The sequence below is a fragment of the Melospiza melodia genome, chromosome 3 (assembly GCF_035770615.1).
Source record: "Melospiza melodia melodia isolate bMelMel2 chromosome 3, bMelMel2.pri, whole genome shotgun sequence".
Lineage (NCBI taxonomy): Eukaryota > Metazoa > Chordata > Aves > Passeriformes > Passerellidae > Melospiza > Melospiza melodia.
This window is the reverse complement of record NC_086196.1, coordinates 13012565-13029015: the sequence shown is the minus strand read 5'-3', so window position 1 is coordinate 13029015 and position 16451 is coordinate 13012565. Positions and strand designations below refer to the sequence as shown.

The 16451-nt window shown below is 43.4% G+C and overlaps 1 protein-coding gene across 1 annotated transcript; it reads left to right on the top strand.

The window, feature by feature from the left end:
- Positions 1 to 224: 224 nt before the first annotated feature.
- ODC1 (ornithine decarboxylase 1) lies at positions 225 to 10021 on the top strand. The gene is made up of 11 exons (XM_063150830.1): positions 225 to 331; positions 3198 to 3346; positions 3513 to 3686; positions 3855 to 4027; positions 4315 to 4449; positions 4607 to 4688; positions 5018 to 5101; positions 6376 to 6538; positions 6625 to 6737; positions 7010 to 7224; positions 9544 to 10021. Exons 2-11 carry the CDS (start codon positions 3245 to 3247, stop codon positions 9683 to 9685), a joined length of 1383 nt encoding a protein of 460 aa, XP_063006900.1. The 5' UTR covers positions 225 to 331; positions 3198 to 3244; the 3' UTR covers positions 9686 to 10021.
- Positions 10022 to 16451: the final 6430 nt, after the last annotated feature.

Here is a 16451-nt window from a genome sequence, read left to right as displayed (position 1 = left end):
GGGCGGGCGGGGGGCGCCGTGCGCATGTCCGGCCGTACGTCACAATAGCGGCGGTGGGAGCGCGCCCGGTCCCAGCCGATCGCGGCTGGTTTGAGCTGGTGCGTTGCCACAGCGACGCCGCGGCGCTATAAATAGGAGCGCGGCGGCCGTGGCGAAGCTTTGTCAGCCGCGGCGCCCCGCTCGCCCCGCCAGCCCCGCTCCTCCTCAGCCGGTCCGGCGCTCCCGCCCGGCTCCGCGCAGCGCGCCCGGCTCGCAGGAGGAGGGGGAGGCGGCTCGGAGCGAGGGGATCGGCCGCCGCGGGGCTTGACAGCAGCTCCGCCACCGCTGCGAGGTGAGGCGGGCGGCGGGATGTGCCGGGGAGCGGGCGGGCGGCGGAAGCGGCCGGCGCGGAGCCACGTGTCTGCGGGGCCGCTGGCAAGCGGCGCGGCCCGGGCTGGGCGCCGGTGCTGCCGCCGGGCACGGGGAATCCCCGGCCCCGGTGGGGAGGCGGGAGGCTGCGGGCGGCTGTCAGCGGGCCAGACCGGCTCGCCTGGGGAGCACTGGCGGCGCTTTCCGGCAGCGGGGGAAGGGACGGCCCCGCCGTGGCCGCCGGGCTGTTTCCGGGGTGGGGAAAGGCAGGTGCGTGGCAGGAACGGGGCTTGAGGCGGCCGGGCTCGCCCTTGGGCCGAGCGGCGCCGGGGCGCTGCCCCCCTGCACACCCGGCGGGCACTGGCCTGGGCCGGGAGCGGATCAGAGAGTCACAGAGCAGTTTGGGTTGGAAGGGACCTTAAAGACCATCCAGGTCTAACTCTGCCTACGGCAGGAACAACGTCCATTAGACCCGGCTGCTCAGAGCCCCGTCCGACCTGGCCTTGAATAGCCCGAGGGATGGGGAGCGAGCCCCTCTCCCGCGGAGCGGTGCTCCCCGGGCGTCTCGGGGTGACGTGAGCTCTAGTGAAGGTGCACCCGGGGCTGACAGGCGCCTCCTCGGGAAGCCGCAATGCCGCTGCCGAGGCGGGCAGAGCAGCCCCATCTCGGCCGCCTCGGGCTCTGCTGCGGGACCGTGTGGCTGTGCAGGGAGAAGGCGTCGGTGAGGGCAGGGCAGCCGGCCCCGTCCGTGCAGCCCGCAGCGCTCTGCGGGCTCCGGAGTCAGGGGCGCTTCGGGCACCTTTTCCAGACGCAGCTTGGCTGTTTGAGTACCGAGCCTGCAGGCATGACTCAGCTCTAAGTACAGCTGCTAAATAGGGAAATGTTCTGGAGAACGAATTCTAAATGAGCATAAATTGCCTTTCTTCTGGGGAGCTGCGGACACTTGGCTCACAGTCCAAGCAGAAACATCCTTTGGGAGGCTACAGTTTGCACCTACATGATCGTGTTCTGTCTATATGCTGTGTAATTACACTGTAGTTGAAATTGTGCAGTGAGGTGGAGATGGAAAGCTTGCAAGAACTTTTTAACAAAATCTGTTGTGGCCAGTAAAAGTAATTTCCCTTTTACATGTTAAAAGGAAAAGTGCTGTTCATGCCGTTCTCTGCATGCAGTGGGGAGGTTAAACTAAATTCTTCCTGATGGTGTTCACATCTCTTAACCATAGCTGAAGTCCCTGAACTGCTTTCTGCAAGTCTATGAGATGCAACTTCTCCTTAGTAACAAGCACCTCCTGAGAAGTGTTTAATTTGCTACTTCTTATGGTCTTTTCAAAGAGGCTTTAAAGAGAAGACTTTAATCCAGCTTGTGATAGAATTATCACTGCACGTGAATGAGAGCAGAAGGAGAATGAGGTTCAACGGATTGTTGGGTTTATTAGAATCAAAGCTTAGTCTAGTTTGAATCTCAAATCTATAAGTCTCTGATAAGTGAGAAATGATCAAAAGATATGAAGTAGTTCTTGTTGCCTTATGTTTCTGAAGGTTGAAATGAAGTGTAACTGCTGATGTTTCAAAGTTATTCAATAAAATTCAAATAATGGTGAATTATATGGAACATATATGAACATATATGGAATTAATGATTCTGTTGGTTTTTTTCTGTTGGTCTTGTTAAACTGTAACAGCTATAAAACATCCTTTTTCAATTGGTTTATAGCCAGACTTTTTGAAAATAAAGGAAGCAGTAACATAACTTAATATTAGTGAGTAATTCAGAGTTTGCATAGTTTTCAGTCCTAGGCTGCATTACTAGTTTGAGTGTAAAAATTGCTGAGAGAAGGAAGGAGGCTGGATCCCGTTACATGAATGACTGGCAGTGCTGAGGTCTTTGAAAGGCAGCACACACTCTGCTTAACAGCTTGCTGGAGAATGCTGTTGCTCTCTATTTGGGCTATCCAGTGAAAGGGTGGCCCATGGACTTCATGGATCATGGACGGCAGAGGAGTCTGCTTTTGCTCCTTAGTTGTAATTCTCAAGGGACTTTCTACTTAGCAGATAGATTTCTGTTAGCAATGAAGATTTGTAAGATCCTATTCTCAAGTGCGAATTGGGATCCCTGTTAAAACTTTTTCTGAAGGCAGAGTTAGGAACCAGTCTCAAAGTGTATATCTGCCACTCATGACAGCTGAGGTTCTCATGTAGCTTGGAGGTCATGAGTAGAACAGGGAAGCTCTGACTACCAACAGAGCAGCTTCAAGGAAAGCCCTGTTCTCATGTCTGCTTTATGCATGGTCTGAACTGTATTGAGAATCCAAATATCTACCTGGCTTGGACCTAATAAGAGTTGTTACTACTCAGAAGTCAGTAGTCTTGGATTCTATATTGGCAATAAGTAAACGCTTTCTTCTGAAACTGGTGAGCTAAAATAGTGCTTAGGAGTTAAAAAAAAGGTCATAAGTAGATGCTAGCCATAATATTAATAGCTCTGATGTGAAGGAAAAGACAGCAGAAACTTCCAGGGAGCCACACTAATAATAACTGACAGTATTTATTTGATAGGTTTTTTTCTTTGAGCAGATTCAGAACATCATAGAATTGTTGAACAGAGGAGAACTTGCCTTCCAGCTAGCAAGATTATTTTGGCCTGCCTCCTTGGTTCTGATTACATCTGTTCTGTCATTATGCAAGTGTCTAATCTACGCAGCTAGAAGTGATCACTGTAGGAGCTGTATAATTGTAAATTACATGAGCACTAAGTAGTGCTCATATAATGACTGTATGAATCTAAGTGAAGTATTGAATGTAAACTATATAAACTCAAATTATGTAACTAACTTTTTTTTTTCCCAGTACTTCATACCCGAGTCCTTTCACATAAACCTGAAATCTTGGAAGTCATGAGTAACTTCAGCAAAGAAGAATTTGAGTTGACCTTCCTTGATGAAGGCTTTACTGCCAAGGATATCCTTGACCAAAAAATAAATGAAGTGTCATCTTCTGTAAGTATGATGGGAAAACCACTACGTTTCATGATGTTACAAACTTATAAACTAATAGAACAAGTTGTCCTTGCAAATGATCCACAAGACAGCCCCCTCAAATGCTGACCTCTAGGCTTATCCTGTTATCTATTGTTTGTAAGGTTAAGATGTGTGTTTGCTCTAGGATGATAAAGATGCCTTCTATGTTGCTGACCTCGGGGACATTGTGAAGAAGCACATGCGGTGGCATAAGGCCCTTCCTCGGGTGACCCCCTTCTATGCTGTAAAATGCAACGACAGCAAAGCTGTGGTGAAGACACTTGCTGTTCTTGGGGCAGGATTTGATTGTGCCAGTAAGGTGAGATCTCAGCTGTCTTCTGATCTGTGATGCTGGTATCTGTGCAGCCTTACAAGCCATGTTTGTGTAAAATTAAGCATAACCGAGTGGTGTTGCTTTTGTAGTTCTGATTACATTAATCATCTCTCAAGAAATATCTTCTACAAGTGTAATCTGTTCTTTCTTCAGACTGAAATACAGCTGGTACAGAGCATTGGTGTGCCTCCTGAGCGAATAATATATGCAAATCCCTGCAAACAAGTATCTCAAATCAAACATGCTGCCAGCAGTGGTGTGCAGATGATGACATTTGATAGTGAAGTAGAACTAATGAAAGTTGCAAGGGCCCATCCAAAAGCCAAGTAAGTAGTGCTAATTGTTCTATAATTCTTCCATGGGTTCTCAAGATACAGAAATATCTGCTTTATCTGAAACTTGTTCTTCATTAGTTTAAGGTAGTCTGCAAAACTATGAAATAATAAACATACTTTTAACCAGTCAAATCTAATCTTGTATATTTTACTAGCACTTTAGGAAGAGATAGCAGAGTAGCTTGTATCTTTAAGCTCAATCTCATTCTGAGATCATACCTGCCTGGTGATGATGCCTGTTATATTGAAACTTAACTCCTCATTTTTCCTGTTCCTAGATTGGTCTTGCGCATTACCACCGATGACTCCAAAGCAGTCTGTCGTCTGAGTGTTAAATTTGGGGCTACACTTAAGACCAGCAGGCTTCTTCTGGAGCGTGCAAAAGAACTTGACCTTGCCATTGTTGGAGTTAGGTGAGCTGACAGTATCAAAACACAGTCATACTAAATAAGTTTCCTTTAAATGGTCTACCTGACAATAGCCCTGCCTTTGCATGTGATGACATGAGTTTGTACAAAACTTCTTGAGTAATTCGCCAAATAGCAACTGATATTCTGTATCTTTTTGTAGTTTCCATGTTGGAAGTGGATGTACAGACCCAGAGACCTTTGTTCAAGCCATTTCTGATGCCCGCTGTGTGTTTGATATGGGAGTAAGTCTAGTTCTGCTTTCTCTGGAACTACTGCTCAACTGTTGTGGCAAAACTGAATGAAGTGTACAACTATTATGGGGTTAAAAGCTAGCTAAGTCACTGACTTGATGTTGTTGGAATTTTTTAGGTCCTGGTAGCTTACTTTGACCAGCTTGGCAGAACGAAAATTGGCAGCTCAAACTCAAATTACTGTTACTTGAACATGTGTTAGCTCTGTTTCAAGTGTTAATGAAATGACTTCACATTACTTTTTAAGCTAAAATGGTAAATTATAAACTGACATAAATTATAAACTTTTCTTGACAGTATTGCTGTTCATTTCATTTTAGGCTGAACTTGGCTTCAATATGTATCTGCTTGATATTGGTGGTGGCTTCCCTGGCTCTGAAGATGTCAAGCTTAAATTTGAAGAGGTATAGCTTTGCTAAGAAGTTCTCAGGTGGCGGAGTCTGCTTTGAGTGTTGATCTGGATTAAATAAAATCTTGCTTTTTCTGCTTGTATGCAGACACATTTGCAAAAATGTGTCTGCTTGGTCAGAAATGTAATTAAGAGGCAAAGAGGAATTAATCTGAAAGCTAGAAATTAGATGAGCTCATTAGATATATAGCTAAATGACTGCACAAACATGCAGAAGTCTCAAAAAAGTAAATCCAGTTTTAACTACAGGGTTGATTCTTACTGGCATAGACTTCTTTCAGTTGGTTCTGTACTTGAGACAGAACAGATTGGCAGTGCTCCCAAACAGGGTCAAAGGGTAGTCCTGAGCCCATACTGTCCTTAGGGGTGGCAGCATATGAGGTCAGTGTTGGATTTGATTTAGGACTGGCTTTTGGATAATTAAGTTGTTTAGTGTTTTCCAGTCTGCATTACCTCAACAATAGCTCTGCTTTCTGAAGAGGCAAGGGGGCTGAATATTGCTGGGACTCCCACTTACAGCAGTGTTGTCAGAGCACTTTGCCTTCTAACCTGAGGAGGTGTTAAATGTTACATGCTAACACAAGGATACAGCAGGTTACATTAAACATTTTCTTGTAATAGTGTGAGCCAACATTGTAGCCCTTTTGGTAGCTCCTAATGAAGTCTGGCTTCTCATAGTGCAGTGTGGGCACATGTGAGGCATCAAAAGCAAACTATGTCATTGGGCTCTATGGCATGATACAGTCATGTTGCAGTTGGAGGCAGCTTCAGGATAACCTCAGAACCTGGAAATAACTGTTCATGAAGGCAGCTGAAGTTCAAGTATGATGGGAAAGCCCTCTGTATGCTCATGATCCCATGAGATGACATCTTTAGGATTTAGTAAGCTGTGGAATAGTGCATAAGTAGCAGCACTACAAGTGAACTACATATCAGATTTGAAGTGTGAAGACTTGCAGGGCATTAATGATGGTTTAATGAGCCTAGGAGGGGTGATTTCCTTCAGCCTCAAACATGACCTGCTTTGTTACTTAAACTTTAAGCTGCAAGTGGTGTCTGCTTTTGTTGCTTTGTATATAGTAAATTTAATTGCAAACAAGATTTTGAATAAGAAAAAAAACAAAAGCAGTCAATAGAAATTACAATAGATGTTACATGTTTCACTAGTATATAATTTTTAATTTGAGGATCTTACTTCATTTCAGATGTCTAAGGTAGCACCTGAGTAGCAGCTGAAATTCTAACACTAGCATCTGATTTTTTCCCTAGATCACAAGTGTAATCAACCCAGCGCTGGATAAATACTTCCCTTCCGATTCTGGAATAAATATTATTGCAGAGCCAGGAAGATACTATGTTGCATCAGCATTCACTCTGGCAGTCAACATAATTGCAAAGAAAATTGTGTTGAAGGAGCAAACAGGTTCTGATGGTATGTAAATCAAGCCCTAGACTTACATCTAGCCAACTGTGTGTCTTTTCAAGACTTTTTCTCACTGGTGTCTCAACTTCTTCCAGATGAAGATGATACAAATGACAAAACACTTATGTACTACGTGAATGATGGGGTCTATGGATCATTCAACTGCATCTTGTATGATCATGCACATGTTAAGCCAGTCCTGCAAAAGGTATGCCTGTTCAGAAATATCACATACTAGTCACATATCATGGGTGTAGGAGAATCCTTGTCACAGCAGTCACTTTTCAGTTCACTGCTCCCTTCATGTTGCCAGACTCTGGCATTTAACTTATGAAGCACGCAGTGGAATTAACTCAAAGCCAGAGGTGAAGAACCTGCAAGCAGCTCTTCCTTTTCTTCAGAGGGGAAATGTTACACTATGATATTGCTTCTGGAAGTTCTGTTTTGACAGTCAACTAATTAAACTCTACTCTTCTTTAGCGGCCTAAGCCAGATGACAGCTGCTACTCCTGCAGCATTTGGGGACCAACGTGTGATGGCTTGGATCGGATTGTTGAGCGGTTCAACATGCCGGAGCTGCAAGTTGGTGACTGGATCCTGTTTGAAAACATGGGTGCCTATACTGTTGCAGCAGCTTCTACTTTCAATGGATTCCAGAGGCCAACAATACACTATGTGATGTCAAGACCAGCATGGTTAGTAACTAAATAGCTTGATCCATCAGTACTTCTGAGATCACTGTAATAAATAGCTTGTATCAGTTGGCTACCCCTTAACAAGCAAGGGTAGTTTTGGTTGCGCAGCTCTCGTAAAGCCTCCTGGTGTGGGAAAAAGGCAGTGCTTCTGAAAGCTTTTGCTGTGTGGTTAGAAAAATGCTGATGCTGCTAATTACTTTTCTCTGTTGTACATGCTTATAGGAAAGATGGTTTTAAAGGGGCAATGTTAGGAGACTTCATTAATCTGAATTCTAGCTAGTGTTTTATTATTGCACAACATACAGAATCATTATAAATTCTTTACATTTAGGTTCTGTGATTTGTAATCAGAGACCAGTCAATCACAGTTATAATATGTTGTCTTCTGAATTACTAGCTTACTGCAGGATGCAGAGATATTCAACAGTGTTGCTTCACAGTATGATCTCTATGTTTGTTTGAGAGCTATTCCTTGGTTTAGGTTGAGCTCTGGCTCAGTGCTCAGTGCAGAGTGCTAGATCTCCATGGGAAGTTATTAAGCAGGTAAGTAAAGAAAGCAGGACTACCTTTTAAGTGCAAGGATTCTGTGAAACTGCAACTTAAACAGCAGTTTAAAGTAACCTGTGTGCTCTGCATTGCAACAGAGGTTAATGGATTGCACCTTCTGTAAAAAGTGGGGTTTCCTGTAAGAGGAAACCCTTACCTCTCTACTGGTATCTGCCTGCTGAACTGGCAGAGGACTTTTGGGAAGAAGTGTTACCCTAAAGCATGATTAGTTCTGCTATTGGGTTGGTTTTGAATTTATTGAAAATCTTTAGGTTCAGGGGAATTCCTGACGTAAAAGTAAGAGGAAGCTATCTCTATTCTTCTACTAACCCTGCCGGTATAAGCAGGGCTTTTATTTTTTCTTTCCTTTAGTGAAATCTCCAGTCAATTGAAGCAGTTTTCAAAACACATGAAGCCTTTCGACTTCCCTTAACACCCCAAAATGGTGTCTAATTGAACTAAAAATGGCTCTGTGGGAGAATAATTTGCTTTTTCGTTGTATCACTAGGTTGCTGTTAAAATTTAATATTTGGTCTGGGGCATGCTGAGCTTAATTATGCAAACATAACTGTAATCCAAGGCCACAGCCCAGCCTTCTTTCAGGCCTATGTGTGTTTTCTGTTTTGACAAGAATATTCTGTGATAAAGGCTGGCCTTTAACTGAGAGGCATGCATCAATGAGATTATGCTGCAAATCTTTCTAACAGGCAAAAGTCTTTTGGAATGTCATCTACATATTCTAGAGGTGAACAACTAAATTTGGGACTAGAAACTGTGAAAGATAAAGGACAAGATGATTACATATGTCTAAGTAAAAACCAGTAATACATGAGGAGCCATGCAGTGACACAACTGTTTGCCTTGTATTCCTAAGATAACTAGAACTATAAGGTGCCACCAAGCTGAGTGTTGCTGTTGACACATCTGTGAGGGATGGGATGCCACCCCACACCTGAGGGACTGGGACAGGCTTGAGAAGTGGGGCCATGGGAATCTCATGAGGTTCAACAAGACCAAGTGCAAAAGGTGCTCCAGCTGGATGGGGGCAACCCCTGTTATGAATCCAGGCTAGGGGATGAGCAGATCCAGAGCAGCCCTGCTCAGAAGGACTTGGAGGTGCTGTGGATGAGAGGCTAGGCTTGACCCAGCCATTGCCCTCGCAGTCCAGAAAGCCAAACGTGTCCTGGGCTGCATCCAAACTTTTCTATGAATCTATGAACTAAGTCCAAAAACTCAGTTAACTGAACTTCTTATGAGGTTGTGTTTTAGTACAGCTCTTGTCTGAATATGGAAGGAGTTGCTTGGTTCGTACTGGTCTGGTCAGCTCCTTTCCTAGTCTGTTATCCATACTTTTTCTTGATTCAAGTTACCCACTAATGTGAGGCTGTGGGATAAGTGACAGTCAAGTTGTCAGGGATTTTCACATCTGAAATTCTGAACTATTGAGCACTAAGACAGTAAATCTGAATAGCATGAGGTATACAGATGCAACTGTATGGGTGAATCTTTGCAAATTTAAATTCTACACAGAAATGGTAAAATCAGCTTGGTATTGGCACTTACCCTAAAGCCTAGCCAGCCACAAATGACCTGCATGGATTCTGCCTTAATTGTTTTTAGGTTTTTTCCCCTCTATGATAATATCAGGATTGCAGATGATTCATAAAGAATTAATTTCATACTCACTGACAATTTAAAAAAATGTACCTTACATTTTTAGGTAGATTGCAGTGAAACAGTTTTTGACTCACTCTTATTTTTTTTTCTTTCTAGGCAACTAATGCAGCAGATCAAGGAGCAAGGGTTCCTAGCTGAGGTGGAGGAGCAGGATGTTGCTAGTCTGCCAGTCTCTTGTGCCTGGGAAAGTGGAATTGACTATCCAGCAACTTGTGCTTCAGCTAGTATTAACGTATAGGTAATATTTAGTAACTAAGTGCAAGGTTAGTCATTGAATTTAGGGCATTTGGGGGACTGTTAACTTAATTCTTGGTAGAATTTTTAAGTGTTTTTTTTAACATTTAGATTTGGCATAAATGCAAGAAAAATTACTAGGAGATGGGTCACAATTATCTGTGTTCCTATGGAAACTATTTGAATATTGTTTTATATGGATTTTTATTCACTTTTCATGTATGCTACTAAAGACTGACCCTCAACTGTCAAACAAGTATTTGTAGCTTGTGTATGGCAGAACGGGCTAAGCTTAGTGCTTTGTGACCTACCTGTTTTAAAATAAAGTATATTGAAATAACTGGCCCTGTGTTTCATTAATCTGTAGAAAATTAATGTGTCATAGATGGCTCTTACAGCATATGTGAGGGCAGACCAGCTGCTGCAAGCCCAGAACTTATTAATAAATGGATCTCCCCTACCGTTGCTCTCTCAACTGAAGTGAAGGAAACCCCCTCAATGGATAGGGAAATGGAATTGTCTTTTTTCATATGTGATGAGAAGAAAGTTGACTGTCAACAAATTGAATATTATGTGAACTCTTGTGAATTCACATTTATTTTTCACTAATGAACATGTGTGTACCAAGTTGCATATTGCAGGTTCAGGGCAGTGCTGGTTTTCTGCAAGGTAGTCTGCAAGTGCAGTGGCCAGCACTTGATATGTTTATAAACATATCTAGTCATTAATGAGAAAACAGAGCACAGGCTCCACAGGTGGCACGCTGCTTGTTATGTGTGCCAGAACTAAAATATGGTGCAGGAAAACCCAGGAAGCTGAAACTGTGGCTGACAGGCTCCCTGCCCTGTGTTGCCTAGGGCTTTAGTATAAAAGAGATAAGAAATGGGACTTGACATCTTTTGTATGTGCAATATGATTAGAAGCTCTTATTTAATGTTATGAAAAGATATGCTACCCTTCTGCCTTTGGATTAAATGTGATAGCTCCTAGTATTTTCTACTTAGTGTCATCTAACAGGGGGTGTTGGTGATAAAATAGTCTGCTTATTGAAACAGAGAATTCTGACTTATGTTTAACCTGTGCTAGTTTGCTGCCACTTTTTGCACTAAAATTGGAGAATGTTTCTGATAAACTAATTGGTCCTACAGATGGATTTTTGATCTATTTGCCAAAGGGTCCTAGACTTCAGGCATGCCATAGCAAATGCCTGATGTGTAAAGAGGAAGATATTAATGTATTGAGTAAATACTTAAAGCTTAAACTACCTTAAACTACTTACTGGAGTAAGTGTTAAAGTTTCAAAGGTTGTCCAAAGGTTGGCATTGCTGATAGAAATAATGACACCAGCAATAAGAGAAATAAAGCTGGTTTTCAGCTGTGTACAAGCATCTCTGAAAGGCAATGTTTAACCTCCGTCCTGTGCTTCCAGCAGAAACTCTCCATTAGCTGAATTAGTAGGGTAAACAAGAGTGCTGGTACCTCATTCCTGAATCTCTTGAAGCATCCCAAGTGACTTTCTTTATTTGCTTTATTCCCAGCTTCAATCTTGTGATTAAAATAACACTTGCCTTTATTCTTATGCATATGGCAGACTTCAGTACATACACATAGTGGAGCCCTAGCCTTAATCTCATAGAAACTCACTGCATCCAAACCAGGGTTTCCTTTAGTATCTCCAAATTCATCTGGGAATGTAATGATTCTTACATTACCTCTGTAAACAGAGGTAGTAAATGGTAACCAAATGTTAATACTGTAACAATTCCACATCTTGCTCCACCAAAGCTAAGTGCATTTGAACAGGTGTGCAGCAAATATACTGTGAGGAGCTGCAGTTGTGTAAAGAACATGTAGCTACTTTTTGTAAGTGCCTTGTTTGAAGGCTGGGGCTGTTTTGAGTCAGAAGGAAGTTCAGCTGTAGTGAGACCTTATGTGATACCTGCACTAGCACCTACTGTCCTGATGGGCAAGTGGCACAGTCTGTCTTCCCTACTCACAGCTGGTGGAGACCATGTCCAACAGGTAGTTTAAAGGCAATCACTTATGGAAATGAATTAGTGCGCTTCACTGAGAAGAAGTTAGCAGGCTGCCAATTAATTTCTTCATCTGCATTTCACTTGAATTGTTATTTCAGCTATTTCATTAGGTTTCATTTCAAAAATCCAAAATTTACATCTCTACTGGAGGCCAGGACTGTAGAAACATGCTAACCAGCATTTTGATCCATATGATGCTCTCCAAATGAAATGTAGCTGACTGTAATTCTTTACCTTTCTCTCCTATGGCTGGTATGTCATAGACTTGGCTGATGTTCTCTAAGCCATGTTTGACAAGTGTGTCAAGTGTTTAAAACCAGCTAATCTGAAGCATCTTCTGTATAAAAAAACCCCAATGAATTTTGCTAAGGGGCTTTTAGTACTTTTTGGGAGTCGTAAGTGTTTACAATAATGCTGGTGTGTCTTTAAGTAAGACTTAACTTTCTCAAGTTATGCTGAACAGATATTCTGGGCTTTGGGATACTTCATCTCATGGCTGCCTGGCTCCTGGCTTCCATGGAATCTTAGTTGTCCATTTGTTAATTGACTTTAAAATACCCCAAGTGACAGCATTTGGTCATAGGGTGACTGTGGGTATTCCCTACAATCCACAGTAGGGAAATTTGTTTATTGCTGAAGTGAGGACCATGTAGGACAGCAAAGACGTAACAAAGTAAGCAGTGAGCTCATATGGTTTAGTTTGACCTCCCCTTGATGGCCTTTTGGGACATTAAAGCCTTTGCTCTGTTTTGCTGTGTTTATTAATCATATCTAGTTGTTCTAACTGCACATCTTAATTATTCCTCCCTGGGGCAGGCTTGTCTGATACAGGAGGAAGGGAGGAGCTGCGTGCCAGAAAAATTGAGATCAGCTGCATCTGTCTGATGTAATTAGCTCAACAAATATTAAAGTCGGAGCCAAGAATAGCCTATGCCTTTCAGCTTGCTCTTTGCTAGCCTTGCTCTGTATGGTGCTCTGTCTGTCTCACTGTGGGCTTTGCTGGCACATTGGCAGGGACTGTGGCATCTGTGCTCCAAATGTCCCAGGTGCTCACTCCACTCACTGGCACCGGTGATGGCGATGTCGATTCTCTTGGGATCACACATGTAAAACAAAAGTAATATTTGAGGAAAATACCAAGACTTCTACCTGAGATGGCTTCTCATCACCTCATTTCTCTTTTGTGTATAGTGAAGATACTTGAGATCTCACTTGAGTTTAGTCCCCATGTAGCCATACATGTCCTGTACTGGAGTTCAGCTGACATTCTTTGGTGCACAGGTAGTTTCATTTACCAAAAAAAGCTGAGAGACTCTCATCCTCTGGAATTACATCAGATGGAAAATCAAAGGTGGAAATGTTTTTGGAGAGATTGGAGAATACTGACACAGAGTGAGAGGAGGTAAGGGACAAGGGGAAGTTGCTGATGGCCACGTACCACAGGGCAGAGATCCCTTGTCTTACTGCATGACCACTTAACTCACATTTTACTTTTTAGGCTGCTGTTTTCTAGGCTACCACATAGGCCTTGCAGACAAAGTGTCAGTGCCATGGCAGAGTCAATTTTGCTGCCTCACTTTCACCAGCAGAGAAACCCAGAGCTGGGAGCAGCACGGAGCAGGGACCCCATGGCTCCACCTGCAGGAGCAGAAACAAACCTGGTGCTGCTGGAGGGAGCTCTTCTGCCACAGACCTCATCCCCAGAAACTAGGATCCTTTAAATGGGTGTTTGCAGCAAGATGTCCAGATCAAAAGCAACGGTCTTCCACAAAAAAAAAAAAAGTTTAAAAATCATTATTATAAAATCATTATTATCAAAGTATTGCAAGAGGACCGTAGATGAATACTATTTGACAAAAAAAAATCATCGATCATTGGCAATAATTGTTATTTTTCATTTTTTCTTGAAAGAAGCACTGATCAGTACAAAAAGAAGTGAGAGAGACTTGCTTTGGAGAGTGTCCCTGGTTTTGATTGCATCACCTGACTTTCTTTACAGTTTGAAGGCAGTTGGTATCTCCACGGTCATGGTCTGGTTTCAGGACCCATGGTCACAAATGTCTGCAATTCAAATTTGACTTAAGCTCACTAAAGCACTGTACTTGACCACCCTAAAAATACACTGAGAGTGGGGAGCATATTGGGGCTGGGACTTAGGTTTTGGCGAGCTTTGCTCTTGCTCTTCAGTTGGTTTAGTAGTTCTCAGTACAGGTGTTTAGAGCAACTCAACCACGGTGGTGCCACTTTTGGAAAGCTGATGATGAGCACCCAGGGGGGCACAGCCACCAAGATGGCTTTTGCAGGATGAGTCTGAGGGTGAAGGTGAGCCCTTTGGGCATGAACAACACTGGCTCCTTGAGTCCCCTCCACTTCAGCACAGAGAAGTCACAAGTGTTACAGGGAAATCACTGGCAAACAAAGGGAGCTCCCTCAAAGGAGCATACTGCAGTCTTGTGTGTCCATGCAGCCTTGCAAGTATTGCTACAGTCCAGTAAATATTAGACCCTTATTTGAATGTGTTTCTTGATGCTTACACTGCAGCAACAATTTTCCTCTATGTATTAGTCTTTGCCTGAAGACAAAAGCATTAGCATGCTGAATCCAACCCTTCTTTTTCTCACTCATTTTAGAGACTTGATCCCAGTCTTACCCACAGTATTCCCACAAAAAAGAAGTGCCTTCCAGTTACAGTTTCTTCAGTTCATGCTCTCTTAAGTGCTTTGCAAAGGACTAATTGGTTCAGCCTGCTTTTGTGGTATGGAGCCAGCTGCCATGTTCCAGTCCAGCGAGCAGCCAGCAAGGCTGGGCAGCAGTTCAGGAAGGGAGGGAAAGGCAGAGACACTTTCAGAACAGTGATGCAGAGACCAGAGCTTCCAGCTGGGTTGCTACCAACACCTTATCACTGCTAGGGATGAGGAGGCTCAGAGTACCTTGAGAAGTCAGCAAGTGCTGAGTTTCTCAGCAAGGAGCTGAGAAAGGGCATCTGTAGCAGCTCAGTACAAAGAATTCCCAAAATATTTTACAGGTATTATTTAAGCTACCTTGAGACAGCATTTCCCTACTGTGTGAGAACAGCATTTGGACATTCAGTTGGCATAAGCATCACCTTTTTTATTTGGCTACTAAGCTCACTAGCTGGAAAAAAGAAGATACTGGCAATCTTGCAAAGCACAGGATTGCAATGCTTGGAACAAGATAACACGGATGCAGTCTTCAGTAAGAAGTGCTGCTACCCTTACTGTGAGGATAAGAAGAAAATAACCTTTGCATTGTTAGATTTTAAAAAAGCCTGCTTAAGAATTCCTTTTACTTGCTGTTAACTATAGTTCATTAGTAGCAACAGCATTTCACAGTAACAGCTCAAAAAATATTTCTCAGCAATGTTTGTCCCACTTTTCTGCAGTCAAAGCATGCATTAAACAATTAAAGCATCTGACTGAAGTGAAAAGCAAAACAAAATCCAGTTTGCCAGAGAATGCTCATTCTGGGGAGGGAGATTGCTCCTGCATCCCGCCAGGATGGCTCCCAAACTCCTTACAAGTCAGGTACTATGGGACTCAGCTTCTTCTGCCATCTGGGTTTCATTCCCCTGTGGGTTATTTGGGCAACCTGGTCTGGTGGAAAGGTGTCCCTTCCAGGGGCAGAGTGTTGGAACTAGTCAGTCTTCAAGGGTCCCTTCTGACCCAAGCCATTCTCTAACTTTGTGATTGATTCTATGATTATAGCTGGCTGCAAACAAAGCAGGGAGCTGTTCCTCTGCGATGGAGCCAAGGGAGATCCTCCTGGAGATAAGGACGTGGTGACTAACTAGCCACAGAAAAGCCCACAAGATGGAGCTCAGCTCAAAAAAAATGCATCCAAGAAACTTGGTCGGTCAGAGCCAGGGAAGGAAGGAGGAGGAAAGGAGTGAAACGGGAAGCTTTCAAATGAGTCCCACACTCCCGATGTTAGAGCACAGCAGGAGTGAGATGTTACTAGAGTGAACAAATGCAAATAAGAAAGTATGTATATGGAAAAAGTATGTACAAAGTAATAATTAAGCTATTGCACAGCTCGAAAAGCTCCAGCCAAAGCTCTCATCCCATCCATTCACAGAGATGGGAAACAGAGATGTGAGGGTTTTAATACACAAAAATCTTCAAAAAGAGCTGGGATTTCTTTAATTTTTTATTAAGGCTGTTACCTCAAATGTCCTGTCAGCTTCCAGTTTCCTGCTTGGAGCCCAGTCTGAGACTTGGTCCTTTCAGTAGCTACTTCTGCAATGTTTTTTATTCTTCTCTCTTGCTGGGGTTAATTTAGGTTTGCTGCTGTCAGGTTTTTTTTTGTTTTGGTTCTTTGGGGTTTTTTTTGAGTAAGTGTATGGAACTGATTTATGCCACCTTCTGTAGAGCAGCTTTGCAGGATTGCTGATGTTAAGTGCCGGTGGACACAAGCTGAAACCTGGAAGTCAGGCTGGATGCAAGGAGAAACTTGCTTCATGGGGACAGCCAGGACTAGTGGGGTTGCTCCATCTCTGGAGGCTTTTGAGACCTGACAGATCAGCTCTGAGCTGATCTTGCAATTGATCCTGCTTGGAGCCTGGGCTAGAGACCTCCTGAAGTCCCTTCCAACCCTAGTGTGCTTGCCATCATCCTGCTCCCCAGCAGGTCTGGCAGTGCCATGGGGCTGATCCCTGCAGAGCAGTTCCCTCACTTCAGCAATGGGGTTTGCCAGCACTACCAGCCTTGGCTGCCT